Below are 14773 nucleotides of genomic sequence, written 5' to 3'. Positions count from 1 at the left end.
CCAGCACTACACTAGCCCTGTATACCACACTGAGTACACAGCTCTCTCAGCAGCTCTTCACTGGAGTCTAACCCACTCTAATGTCCGTGCAGCTCACAGGAGCTGTGTTTAAGCCAGCTAGACCGAAACTCTTCTGACTTTTAGAAAGTTTAATAGCAGCTTCTTCACATTTAGAAACCACAGACAGTGACGTGGTGGCCACTGAGTTCTGAGAACACCTACTCTTTCCTGTTTTGTCATCCTTTCTCAGTACACACAAGTGAACACAAGAAACAGCCAAATTATTAATACACACCTGTTTGTCATTCTCACATCCTTGCAGATAATAAAAAAAGAGAGAGAAGGCTAATCTGTTGCTGGATTAGCTAGTCAAGCACTATGTTCAAGCTGGTTGACCAGCATACTGGTTTCCAAAACAGAAAAAAATGTGCTGATTTTGCTGGTGACCAGCATATAAACTTCTATTCCCGCTCACCAGCAGAGCAGCATCCAATAAACATTAAGGGCAGTTTTTTTTTCTAGCAGGGATGAATTTCCCATTTTACAGCCATCAGTCTTTAACTTTTCATGTTATGTCTTAGCAAGCTTGCTTTTATGTTTGATTACCTGAAAATGAAAGCTTTAGCACCAGTTCTACCAAAAGACTCTAAAGCTACATCAATCATTACTTTGTCCAAGCACTAGCCGCCTTCTGTCTTTAAAATGACTCTGCTTACACATCTGTTTTGATGCTTTCAGGTGTGGACATTGTGATGTTCCCTTCCTTCATTCCCAACACCACTGGTTTGGTCCACACCCTGTTGTTCAGAGAACAGACTTTGCTGATGCCATTCCTATACAGCAGACCTGGGCCAACAGTCGGGCCTGCAACAAAGAATTTCAATTATTTTTAATTGTTAAGCTTCAAATTGTAAAAACCTATCGAGGATTAAAGTTTTTTCTAGCTTCTTACTCGCCTCTTAAGTCTTTTCCCTTATAGTTTCCAGTCTTGCAAGTTTTACAGGTGAGAGATTCCAGGTATGTTCCACTGGCAGTTCCTCTGCTCTATTGCAGTCCTGCAAACTGCCTGGCACTTCATGATGTATTTTCCACATGAATGTGTGTCTGTCTGTATGTATGTATATATGTTTGGGGAGATTAATATATTTACATGCATTAGAAACTGATTCATATACACACACATCTCTTCATATATGGCTATGTAGCCATTTCTCTGCAGCGTTACGTTAATTTGTTGTTGTAGTGAATAATCTTGTCTGTCAAAATGGTGATAAAGCAGTTCTTACACTTTGATGCTCAAAAGTATGAGAAATAAAGCCACGTCTGGTAGCTCTGACTTCAGGTACTTTTCTGCATCTTGTGTTGTAAACTATCAGCTCTCCTTTCTGTGGTTTTGCTATTTGTTCTCTCTGGTCTTTTTATTGTGATGAGATGTGATCTCATGAATGTGAAACATCTATGTGGTCTACGCGTCTATTTTCAGGTAGCTATAATAGTATCAGGTGTGGCTGTGGCCCAGTGACAGAGCTCATTTCACAATGAGTGGAAACCTGATGAGGCCTCAAAGACACAAATATCAGCACAAATCAACCAGAGTGCTTTACTTACTCATATATGAGTAATAAACAAATGTTTATTCAAATCTTTACTTATTTCAGTCTTTATTGTGGGTGCTTCTCGCTTTCTCATTCTCTTTCTCTCTTTGTCCTTCTTCCTCTATCACACCAGAGAGAGCTAGTTTTATGCTGTTGAAGGCTGGAGAAATCACACAGGGGAGGAGTTGCAAGAGTGAAACAGCTCAGTTTCAGGTCCTGACCTGTCTGAGCTTTTTCTCTTAGAGGTCATTTACTATTTTTTAACTGGGTCACAGGCCCACACATGCACTATGTTCACTGGGCGACAGGCTCATACATGCACTATTTCTAACTGGGCGACAGGCTCACACATGCACTATTTCTAACTGGGCGACAGGTCCACACATGCACTATGTTCGCTGGGCGACAGGCCCACACATTTACTATTTTTTAACTGGGTCACAGGCCCACACATGCAGTATGTTTGCTGGGCGACAGGCTCACACATGCACTATTTCTAACTGGGCGACAGGTCCACACATGCAGTGTTTGCTGGGCGACAGGCTCACACATGCACTATTTCTTAATGGGCGACAGGCTCACACATGCACTATTTCTTAATGGGCGACAGGCTCACACATGCACTATTTCTAAGTGGGCGACAGGTCCACACATGCACTATGTTCGCTGGGCGACAGGTCCACACATGCACTATGTTCGCTGGGCGACAGGCCCACACATGCCCCATTTTTTTTTTTTCTGGGCAACAGGACCACACATGCAGTATGTTCGCTGGGCGACAGGCTCACACATGTACTATGTTTGCTGGGCAATGGACCCACACATGCATTATATTCACTGTACGATGGACCCACACATGCACTATGTTTGCTGGGCAATGGACCCACACATGCACTATTTTTTAACTGGGCGCAGGCCCACACATGCACTATGTTTGCTGGGCAACAGGTTCACACATGCACTGTGTTCACTGGCCAACGGGCCAACACATGCATTGCGATAGCTTGGGGACAGGCTCACACATACATTGTGTTTGCTTGGGCAACAGGCCCATAAATGCATTGAGTTTGATCAGATGACAGGCCCATAGATGCATTGTATTTGCTCAGAAGATGGGCCCACACATGCACTGCAATAGCTTGGGTGACAGGCTCACACATGCATTGTCCATGGCCCATAAATGTATTGCAATATATCGTGTGAAGGTACTACATAAAAACTGGTACATAAATTTGCTTAGGGAATAAGCTTAGGTCCACATTAGCAGTGCATTCCATTAGAAATTAACATGAAAACTGTATACTTTAATTATGATGAGGACAATGTGAAAACAGCAATTGCATTAGTTTTGATACAATCAGTATTTATGCAGTTGCATTTAACATACTTAAACAGGACTGTAAGCACCACCAGTTGTTTTCAAGAAAAGATAATATACCTTAATAATTATGATATAAATTATAATTATAACAAATTTTTCACCTTCTCTTGTAGAGCTACCATTTTGGAGAGACTGTGTTTCTTTTCTTTTTTGACAGCTACAGTGTGTACAGGTGTATATACAGTATAATGCAATGTTTGAGTATATGCTCAATATCAAAACTCATGTTAACTACAGTTTGCAAATGGCACATAAATTTACTTTAAACTTTGCATGACATAAGTAACTCATCTTCAGAGTGATGAGGCACAATGAAGAAATAAGATTCTCTCTTTAAATGTTCATTTTTGTCTTAGTTTGTTTGCTTTCATTGTTGGTTACCTTGAACTTTACCACTTGTTCCTTTAAAGTCTCCAGTCCTGCAGGTTTTCCAGGAGAGCTCACAGTTAAAAGTGTGAGAACTGAAACCATGTCAGGCAGCTTTGATCGCATGTTCTTTTCTGCATATATATATTTTTTTTTAACTGTCATCTCACTATTTTGGTGTTGCTATTTGTTCTCTCTGGCCTTTTTCTATGATAATGAGATGTGATCTCATGCTTGTGAAACATCTATGTGGTCTATGTCTCTATTTTCTGGTAGCTTTAATACTATCAAGTGTAGCTGTGGCTGGAGAAAAAGGCCAAACTATGTTTACCGGAAACATGATGCACTCTTGAAAGCTCTTGTCTGTCTATACCGCACAGTGTTGTGTTTTCTCTGCACTTGCCTTCATTAATGATGTTTTATTAGAATCTTTAACAATGCTGAAAAATGCTAAAGTTTGTTGTTTTTTCCTGCTTGATAAGTTTAGATGGCACACCTTTTTTGCACATCAACTAGGAAAGTAGAATGTTCTTCATCAACTAATAAAGGATCAGAGCAGAGACATTATAAAGGAGCAGTGGAGAGTTAAAAGCTGAAAAAATGAACAGAAAAGCTTGTAATGCTCAACATGGCATTTCTTGATGGAGAAAGTCCCATCATTTAGTAAAAAGAGCCACTCAGCTTGCTGGTAAAGCTGCAAGCAGGAAAAGCCCTCACTGTGGAATTTCTGCTTGATATCACAAGGTCTTATAGACGTGCAGAAGAGGTGAGGGGGCTGTAAAGAGTGGCACAGTGGGTAACACAATTACCCTCCATGTAAAAGATTAGAAAGATTTGATTCTCATTCTTGGAACACTGACATGCAGTAATAAAAGTCTGGGTCACACTGCATTCATGTACAACTGAAAGTTCACCACTCAATAAGTTGCTTAACCAGTACAGAGAATAACTTCCTTAGTTCACCAACCAGTTTTACTCTAGTTTCAGAGAACTAAGCTATAAAACTTAATAAGTCTATGTTTTGCTTTTACATCACCAGGTTTAACTGAACGATGTACTGAACCAGGCCAGGCTAGAGATGGACATTAGGAAACAAGTTCTGAGACAGATTACAGGAGGGCAACAGAGGCTAGGCTAGGATATGCTGTGCTAAGATATGGCTATAATAAGTACTTACAATAAGTAGGGCTACTGGTTGATGCTAAAGACTGGGCTCAAAATTCCTTAAGATACAACGACCAATCAGAACAGAGGATTTCGTTTATAGCTGTGTGACCAACTTGGCTGAAAAAAAAAGGTGTGAGATAAAAAGCATTTGTTTAATAATTTATTAAGCTGCATTTTGCATGTAATCATATTATGCCACAGTAGATAAGCACATTAGATCAATAAAAATAAAATTAATTAAAGGCTTTATTTGAAAAGTTCATTTACCACAAACAATAAACGGCATCCTTAAAAAAATGAGCTGATAGTTATGAGTTATTCTTAACACACAGCACACTCTGAAACCTAATACTGCATTCATATACATATAAATTATTTTTAATAAAACAAAACAACCCAACTGCAAATATTACCTGAAATGCACAAATTAAAAGAACATTATTTAGGATTTCATTTAAAAATATATATTTGTTTTTGCAAATGAACTCTTCATTTATTGACAAACATATGCAGTTACAAATATGAAAAAGAAAAGATAGCAAAGTAAAACGCATAAAATAAAACAGAATACATTTATAATAGAGGGGAGAGGTGTTAATACTTCACTCTGATGGTGGCGTATTCTGCATTTTCTTCAATATCAGTAACTGTGGTTGTTGTTCTGGGTGTTTTACTGTGGACTACAGTAGAGTACGTCACTTCATCCTGTAGAGGATCACAAATGATAATTAACACACAGCACTGACCCTTTAAAACCACTTCAGAGTTTAACTTCTTCAGTAGGAATAGGATATACAGATATGCACTGAGTGCCAGTTTATCAGGTGAACTCACTCACATTCACTCACACTGTACATTCCAGTTAAAAATGGACAACATGAGTCACTTTTGTGACTATTTTAAGAGATTTCTAGATTTCTGTCTAATGAAACAAATCCAGTATTCCTTTTGTGTCATGCCATGCAGCGTAGCAATGCATTTTGTCCAAAGACGTTTTGTCATGAAAGCATTCCAGAAACATGTCAGTGATTTTTCCAGCATCTTTTAGAATCCATCCCCACAATGCAAAACACAACACTAGACCTAATTTATTAGTGCCTAATAAATTGGCAGCACAATAGTACAATACAAGTAAAATATCTGCTTTTGAGTATGTATCATCCTACCTGATAGTAATGATCATCTGCTGAAAGGGATATGTATTCAGATCATGTAAATATAATATTGTAGATGTAGTATGAAGACAGAGTGTGTCAGTGAGATATGATAGGATGTGAGGGACATGATGGCATATGATGGGATGAGATGGAATATGATGGGTTATATAATGTGATGTGCTAGAATATGATGAGATGATGATGGCATAAGAAAGGCTACCTTAGGATAATATGGGATGTGATAGGCTGTGTATGTAGGATATAATAGGAATATGTGACATTTAGATTGAATAAAATAGGAAACAATGGAAAAATGTGAAAAATATGATGAGTTATGAGTCATGTGATATATGATGTTATGAGATGTGATGGATTATGATGATGGAATGTGATGGGATAGGAAGAGACATGATGAGATATGTTTTGATGTATGAACTCACCTGTGTTTTCTGTTCTCTCTTCATCCTTCTTTTCTCTCGGCTCTCTGTCTGTCCTCGTCTCTGTCCTGCAGAATGAAATGATACAAAGTGATGCACAGATACTGCACATACCTCAACAGTGTGTGTGTGTGTGTGTGTGTGTACCTCTGCATCTCCAGTACATGACTCCTCCGAGTCCCAGCAGGAGAAGAAGAACAGGAATAATGATGAAGAAATAAATTGAATAATCTGTGTCTGGAAAGAAATGAGAGAGTTTGCATATTCTACGTACGTTTATGTGAGAGAGAAAGAAATTTAAAGAAGAAAACATGCTTGAATACAGCAATATAATAAATCACACTTTTTTTAACTTTACAGTGTTTCTCCTGTTCGTCTGTGTGCAACAGAACCGCATATTTGGAAAGCGTGATGAAATGTGATTATTTTGATTACTTGTGATTATTTGTAATTATTCTTACAGAGATCATACACAAAACTGTGACATTCTGCTTTCAGCAGGAATCAGCATGCTTTATTTACCATCCAGCGTTTGAGGGGATTGTGTGGTTAGTCTGGTGTGTACATTGACCACTGCAGTAGATGTTGTAGTTGTAGGTGGACCCTCTGTGGAGAGAGAAGAGTTTGACAGTCAGTGCAGAAACAGAACAGATAATGTAAATGTAACCTCAAATATACAACAATAGTTTTAAGGTCGAACTACGTATACAAGGAAATTCACTCGAAAGAGGCCCTAAATATTCTGTAAACTCTTGCTAGGACAAAACAATCTGAAGGAAACGACGTGCAATGTGGTCCTTGGTATATGGAGCTTCAAACAAGCCGGGATGCCCCTGCGTCGGAGCGATGAGGTTGGTGTCAGACAGCCATCATAATGTTTAACCTCCTCTTGCAACTTCGGGGTGCATATCCCCGCACCCTTTCATGTGTCTGGCAGAAAATGGAGATCACTTCCAGCATCGCATGTAATGCAATTGATTACGCATACGTCAACAGCACCTAGGCATGCAGAGTGCTTCTACAAACATTAGTGAAAGAATGGGTCACTCTCAGGAGCTCAGTGAATTCCAGCATGGTACCATGATAGGATGCCACCTGTGCAACAAGTCCAGTCGTGAAATTTCCTCACTACTAAATATTCCACAGTCAACTGTCAGTGGTATTATAACAAAGTGGAAGCAATTGGGAACGACAGCAACTCAGCCATGAAGTGGTCGGCCACGTAAAATGACAGAGTGGGGTCAGCGGATGCTGAGGCACATAGTGCGCAACTTTCTGCAGAGTCAATCGCTACAGACCTCCAAACTTCATGTGGCCTTCAGATTAGCTCAAGAACAGCGTAGAGAGCTTCATGGAATGGGTTTCCATGGCTGAGCAGCTGCATCCAAGCCTTACATCACCAAGCACACTGCAAAGTATCGAATGCAGTGATGTGACACTGAGGAAGCCTGTGTTTGCCTCCACCCCCTCATCGCTGGTGGTATCATGTGATTGGGAGAGACCTAACTAGTAGGTGGAACTGTACAGGACAAAATTTAGGAGAAAATTTGAAAATGTATCATTTGTTTTGCAGGGACCATTTTTTTAAACATTGATTTTTGTGATGTGTTTACCTCAGTAAAGTTATATAAGCCCAGAGGAGTTAAAAAAGGAAGCGTGTTTATTTCATTTCCCTTTCATGATTTTTTTTCCACTACCAACATGCACCATAAAGAGCATATGAAAAAACACTTTAATGTTACACCAGCTTTTTATCCTTCGGGGACCAGGTGAAAAAAACATATTGTGGAGCTAACTGGCTAAAAATTAGCATGCTAATGCTAAGTATTTTTTGTGTTGTCCCCAAAGGGTAAGGGGGAAAAAACAGCCACTCTTTCTGGCCAAAGCGGGTGAAACAGTATTTATTTATTTATTTATTGAAATCATTTTGAATACAGTAATTGAAAAAGTGAGAGAAAACATGTCTTTGAGGTTCATCTATCAGCTGAAATTTTATATGTAATGTTAGAAATATTTCTGATGTTGGAAGGCTGTTTTTGGTGTGACATATAGGCAGAGAAAATAAATAAAGTGGAACACAGAGTAAGGAAGGCTCTATCAATGTTTTTTTTCTCATATAACTCTGAGGCTTTGGTAGTAAATAAACAGTGTTGTGTGTTTATTATTGATTCAAATATGCAGAAACATGTTCTCTGTACAAGATGTGTTAATTTAACATAGAAAATCAACAAAACGTCATTTGACTAGGATGCCCAAACTTTTGCTTGCACTGTAGATGACCATTAATGAAATGCACTGACAGAGTATATCTGTGTGATTGTCTGTGTTTTGTCTGTGAAATTTGAAACAAGTACAATGTAGGCTTAAATACAGCAACATCACACAATGAATCACATTTTCACCCTTAGAAGTGTTTCATCAGTCCCCCTGTGTGTAGTGTTGTAAATGTAAAAAGGAAAAAAAAAATATAGACTGTAGTCCATCTGTTTCTCTGCATACTTTCTTAGCCCCCTTTTACCCTGTTCTTCAGTGGTCAGGACCCCCATGGACCCTCACAGAGCAGGTACTATTTGAGTGGTGGACCATGCTCAGCACTGCAGTAACACTGATCTGGTGGTGGTGTGTTAGTGTGTGTTGCGCTGGTCTGAGTGGACTGTGACCACTGATGAAGGACTAGAGGATGACCAACACAAACTGTGCAGCAGCAGATGATCTATCATCTCTTACTTTACATCTACAAAGTGGACTGACTAGGTAGGAGTGTCTAATAGAGTGGACAGTGAGTGGACACAGTGTTTAAAAACTCTAGAAGCACTGCTGTGTCTGATCCATTCATACCAGCAATGACCTCTGAAGAACAGGGTGAAAGGGGGCTAAGAAAGTCTTAACTGTAGAACTACAAAGTATATATATATATATATATATATATATATATATATATTTAAATATATATAACAAAGCAGTTCAGCTGAATGTTTAAAAAGTCATGCAGATACATTTAATTATAAGATTTAAAATTCTTTATGAATGAAAACTGAAACAGTGTTTTACCTTTTACAGTCAGTCTGATGGCTTTATATAAATCTTTAACAACACACCAGTAAACTCCTCCATCCTCCTCAGTCAGGTGTGATATGAGTAGAGAGAGATTTCCTGGAGAGTGACCATTAACCAGCTGAACTCTGTTTCTGTACTGACCACTCTCACTGGATATCTCTTCCCATGTTTGTGTCTCTGTGTTCTCTTTCTTCCAGCTGAATCTCTCAGGTGTGGTGTGTAGGTCAGTGCAGTAGCAGGGCAGCAGTACTGACCCTCCTCTATAAGCTGTGATACTCATTACTTGTTCTATGTTCTCCAGAGTGCAGCCTGTAAAAACACACATCAGATTAATTATATACTCTTTGTATGACATCATAATTATCACCCACAGCTTAGGATGATTATCGCAAAAATGTCTTTATAAAAAAGGGAGAAAACCCTAAACAGAATATTTATATCAGACGCACATTGTTGCTGTCCAAAAAACCCTCCATGTATCATGATTTCCTTTCTCAGTTTCATTATTTGCTCACAGTAGCTGTTCTTTATATTTACTCATAATTTCATAACAAGTGAACCAATAGAAAACTGTCCAAAATGTCATTAAGGAAAAAAAATAAATAATTACTTACATTAGAAGTAAAAGTAAAGAATGTTTTTATTTCTCTTGTAAAGTTTCCATTTTGGAGATGCTGTTTTTGACATTAAAGATATGAATATTTAAAGCTGTGTTTGAGTATTTTACATGTTCAGTGTCAAAACTTGAACTCGTACTAATTGCCATTTTTTTTGACTGGCATGTAAATTTAGATTTGTATGATTTGTATGACATCAGTAACAGAATTGAATACATTTGTATTTTTGTAGCATTTTTCCAGAGAAAAGCTACAAAGTTATTTATACAATTAAAGAAAATAAACAAAATAAAAGAAAAAAATATTTATAATAAAGAACAATAATGCAAGTAATAAGAGCAAAAAAATCAAACATAAATTCACACATATACACATAAAAAAAATTAAAAATAGAAAAAAAAGATGATTCATAAGTGAAAACCAAAGAAGGTAAGAGAATAAAAATCCGTGTTTAGTTGAGTCTTAATAACATGCAGTGAACAGACAGTCTAATGTCCAGAAGAGAGAGTTCAGAGTTTAGACAGTAAAAGTCTGGTCTCTTCTTTATTTGAACTTTGTTTTGGAGGCCAGATGATCTAGATAAGTAGATGATCAGGACTCTGTAGTGCATCCTGTTCATCAATGTATTTTCCTGTATTTATTAATATTAATGACACGATTGATGATGTTGATAGTCACTGCAAATCAAGCACTTGTGAATACTGTAAGTGTATTATCAGTATCTATAACAGGAAGTTTTCTTGATGTTCATTTTCTTCCCTGTTGTTTCTGATTTTCACCAACAGTTGAGCTACATACACTCTGACTAACACTCAGGGCTGTTTGCTGGACATGTAAAGATCCAGGACTCAGTTCTTTACAGAACAGTTTTGGATTTCATCCTCCTGCAGTATTTTTAAATGAACCTGTAAAATGTGCAGCTGCTACTTTATTTAATATGAGGATTCACACATCAACAACATGGACATGGACTCAGAAATGTTGACTGACGTGTCTCAGAAACAAAATCATAAAATAACCCAGAGTGACAAAAAATAAATAAATAAATATTCAAGAGTGACAAAACTGTTTGTAACAGAAAAACAAATGTAGCAAAAAAGAGATGCTGTTCTTATAAACCTCCATACGTTTCCTCTCTCTGTCCACATCAGTCTGTTCTACACGCTCCTCTCTGCTAACAGAGGAACGTTTATCTACAGTTTTATATATTTAAAAAGATAAACAGTCATTCAGTAAAACTCATCTTGCCCAATCTATAAAACAATGTGTTAAATATGAAAGATTGCGCTAAAACCCAGCATCCCATCAGGGTGATGTTGTGTCCTGATAAACACTGTTAGAGACCTGCAGTCCAAACTGAGCCTGACTTTTTTAAGTAAACTGTAAAACCTGGACTGGACTTGCGTAAATACGTCAGTAACCTGGCTGCCTTGAAATTTTAATGTTGTGCTTCAAACACTGAGTTAACAGCATTTCACACTCATGATCTCTGTTCTGTTAACTCAGTGTTTGATGTCAAATTAAAATGAAATTTCAAAATAGCCAGTTGACTAACTGTAGTAGAGAATTCCCTTAGTATTCCCATATTTTTCTCTTGCATTATTATCACACGCTGACACTATTTCTCCCTGTGGAACGTTATAAGGTTCAGGGCTGGTTTAAAAATATTTGGGACTAAAGCCCTAGAAGCCCAGATCAGGTGACACCCCTGCTGATATGAATGCATTGTTCAGAAAAGAATGTGTTTATTATGTATTTACTGTGGTTATTCACAGTGTTATATTGCACTTATAGAACTGGGGGGTCACACCTATATTTTTTGAAAAGCGCATCACCACAGCAGTAAGTTAGTAAGTAAGAAAGTAAGTAAATAAATGTTTAACACTAAGTGAAGATTAAACATTTTGATCAGAGGTGTTGAAACTTTTCCCTATGACTGTTTTATTAGCTCTGTTTATCATCTTGTGTCTCTGATTTAGTTTCACAGTAAACAGAGTGAAGCTCATGCAGAGAAACAAGATAATAAATAGAGCTAATAAGACAAACAGACATATGAAAATGTTTCAACATCTCTGGTCAAATGACATCATTTGTTGATTTTCATAATGAAAATGAGTGAACACACCTTTAACACAGAACAAACCTAGATATCTTTTTTTTATTTATTTCTCCGAAAAAAGTGACTTTAAATTTAGTCTCTGTTTTCTCCACAGAGAAGTTCAACCTCATTTTCACTAAGAAAATCTACAAAACATGTTATTAAAATGAAGGTACACATTTTGTACATGACTGTAGGTGAAGAGTGATGAGGGGTGGAATGTTTAAAAAGTCATAGAGTCGATTTTCTATACAGATACATTTAATTATAAGACTTAAAATTCTTTATGAATGAAAACTGAAACAGTGTTTTACCTTTTACAGTCAGTTTGATGGCTTTATATAAATCTTTAACAGCACACCAGTAATTTCCTCCATCCTCTTCAGTCAGGTGTGATATGAGTAGAGAGAGATTTCCTGGAGAGTGACCATTAAACAGCTGAACACTGTTTCTGTACTGACCATTCTCACTGGATATCTCTTCCCATGTTCGTGTTTTTGTGTTCTCTTTCTTCCAGCTGAATCTCTCAGGTGTGGTGTGTAGGTCAGTGCAGTAGCAGGGCAGCAGTACTGACCCTCCTGTATAAGCTGTCATTCTCATTACTGGTTCTATGTTCTCCAGAGTGCAGCCTGTAAAAACACATATCAGTAAAATCAGATTAATTATCTACTCTTTGTATGACATCATAATTACAGTTTTTTACATTTAAAATATTTAATGTCAACCTACAGCTTAGGATGATTATCACTTTTTGATATGAATCATATATATATATACTGTATTTGAGTGTGTTATGTGTCGTGTTTCGGGTTTTCGCTCTATTCTCCACTCAACTTGTGCTCTCTCTCTCTCTCTCTCTCTCTCTCTCTCTCTCTCTCTCTCTCTGTCTCTCTGTCTCTCTATAGGTGGAGTGAGCTGCCAATCATCAGCAACAGCGTTGCCAATCGGCCAATTACACACGGACTTGCTGCCAAAAGGGGCGGAGCCTCCCATTTAAAAACTACGCGGACTACCTGCGTGTCGGCCTACCAGCTCACTCGGTTTCCACGCGGTCACGTGTTTGTTTGATGATTGGCTCAAACCGAAGGTGCTGATCTGTCTAATTTGGTTTTATTTGGAGTGTTGTGTGTTAGTTCTCTCTCTTTTCTCCCCTCCGCTTGTGTGTTTGGTAGTTAGGCTAGACTTCAAATACAGTTCAGAGTAGTTTTTATTTATTAATATATATTTTTTGTACTGTCCATGTTCTTTCTCTGAGTTAGGATTAGCTCAGTCTAAATACTGGGCTGTTGTGCTGCTTGTTTGTCTGTTTGTTCTTGTAAGTATTACACCCTCGTCAGAAATAGACTCTGGAATAAATTCTGTTTTGCCCAAATCCTTTTTCTCCTGCCGGTCACTCCACACTCACCAGTAGTCCCACCCTTCCTCCAATTACATCAGTCTATCAATTTAATCTGGACTATTGCCATTTAGTCAGTATGCAATGGAGTACATGACATGTTTAACATCAAAAATTGAGCTTGTGCTGATTGTAATTTTTGACTGGCATATAAATTTCAGTAACTCAGTAACAAGAGAAAAAAGGTCACTCACCTTCAACGACATGAAGTCCAATGAAGAGAAGATAGAAAGTCAGCAACATTCTCACTAGTAAAACGACACTGAGTTCACAGCACACTGACAGCTCCACACCCAGCACTACACTAGCCCTGTATACCACACTGAGTACACAGCTCTCTCAGCAGCTCTTCACTGGAGTCTAACCCACTCTAATGTCCGTGCAGCTCAGCTAGACTGCAACTCTTCTGTCTTTTAGAGATTTTATCAGCAGCTTCTTCAGAATCACAAACCACACACAGTGACGTGGTGGACTCTGAGAACACCTACTGTTTCCTTTTTTGTAGTACATCATTTCGCAGAACACACAAGTGGACACAAAAAACAGCCAAATAAAGAATCATATACATGTAGTCTTTCTCACATCCTTGCAGGAAAAAAGAGGTCTAAGCTGATCTAAATTGGGAACACTTACTGTTTCCTCTTTTGCAGTGCATCATTTCACAGTACACACAAATATTTTATGTCTTAGCTTACTTGCTTTCATTTTTTATTTCTTTTTTCTTTAAATTCTCCAGTCCTGCAGGTATTCCAGGATAGCCACTCTGGGTATGTTTCACTGGTTGTTCTTCTGCTTTCTTGTAGTCCTTCATACTGCCTGGAACTCAATGATGCAGTTTATATACTCAAATTTACATCCTATCTGGTTTCAATTTTAAGTGTGAGTGTGTTTGTTTGTGCATGTGTGTGTATGGGGGGGTGGGGGTGGTTGTACATAATTTATTTTGAAGTGCATTAGGGATTGTATTCTGGGAAACCCTTTATATATGACCATGTAGCCCTTTCTCTGCAGTGTTATGCTTATTTAATGTTGTAGTCCACAATCTTGTCTTTCAAAACCATGTTAAGGCAACACTCACACTTGAGGACTAATCTAATAATCAACTAATCTCCTGTAGCTCTGACCACATGTACTCTTCTGTATCTTGTGTTCTTTTCTGTTCTTTATTTAACTATGGGCTCACCTTTCTGTGGTTTCACTTGTTGTTGTCTCTGGTGTTGCTATGGTAAAGAGATGTGATCTCATGGTTGTGAAACATCTATGTGGTCTACGCCTCTATTTTCAGGTAGCTATAATAGTTTCAAGTGTGGCCGTGGTCCAGGGAGAGGGGTCAAGACACGCTGACTTTAAACCTGACGAGGTGTCAGAGACACAAACACCAGCATGAATAACCCCAGCATGAGTGGTGTATTTACACATCTGTGACATACTAAACAAATGTGTATTTAAAGTCTTACATATTTCAGTCCTTATGGAGTCTTTCTTGCTCTTTCATCCTCCTC

The 14773-nt window shown here is 38.0% G+C and overlaps 1 protein-coding gene across 1 annotated transcript; it reads right to left on the bottom strand.

Moving 5' to 3' along the window:
• Positions 1-712: 712 nt before the first annotated feature.
• Positions 713-13514, bottom strand: LOC118803496. Its single transcript, XM_036563989.1, has 9 exons — positions 13466-13514; positions 12190-12504; positions 9155-9469; positions 6626-6709; positions 6251-6340; positions 6107-6171; positions 5111-5214; positions 3358-3395; positions 713-864 (listed from the first exon to the last, which is right to left on the bottom strand). The coding sequence occupies exons 1-9, from the start codon at positions 13512-13514 to the stop codon at positions 713-715; spliced, it is 1212 nt and encodes a 403-aa protein (XP_036419882.1).
• Positions 13515-14773: the final 1259 nt, after the last annotated feature.

Source organism: Colossoma macropomum, unplaced genomic scaffold (assembly GCF_904425465.1).
Source record: "Colossoma macropomum unplaced genomic scaffold, Colossoma_macropomum, whole genome shotgun sequence".
In the NCBI taxonomy this organism is placed as follows: Eukaryota; Metazoa; Chordata; class Actinopteri; order Characiformes; family Serrasalmidae; genus Colossoma; species Colossoma macropomum.
Note: the sequence above shows the minus strand (reverse complement) of the source record. Positions and strands in the feature narration are given on the sequence as shown.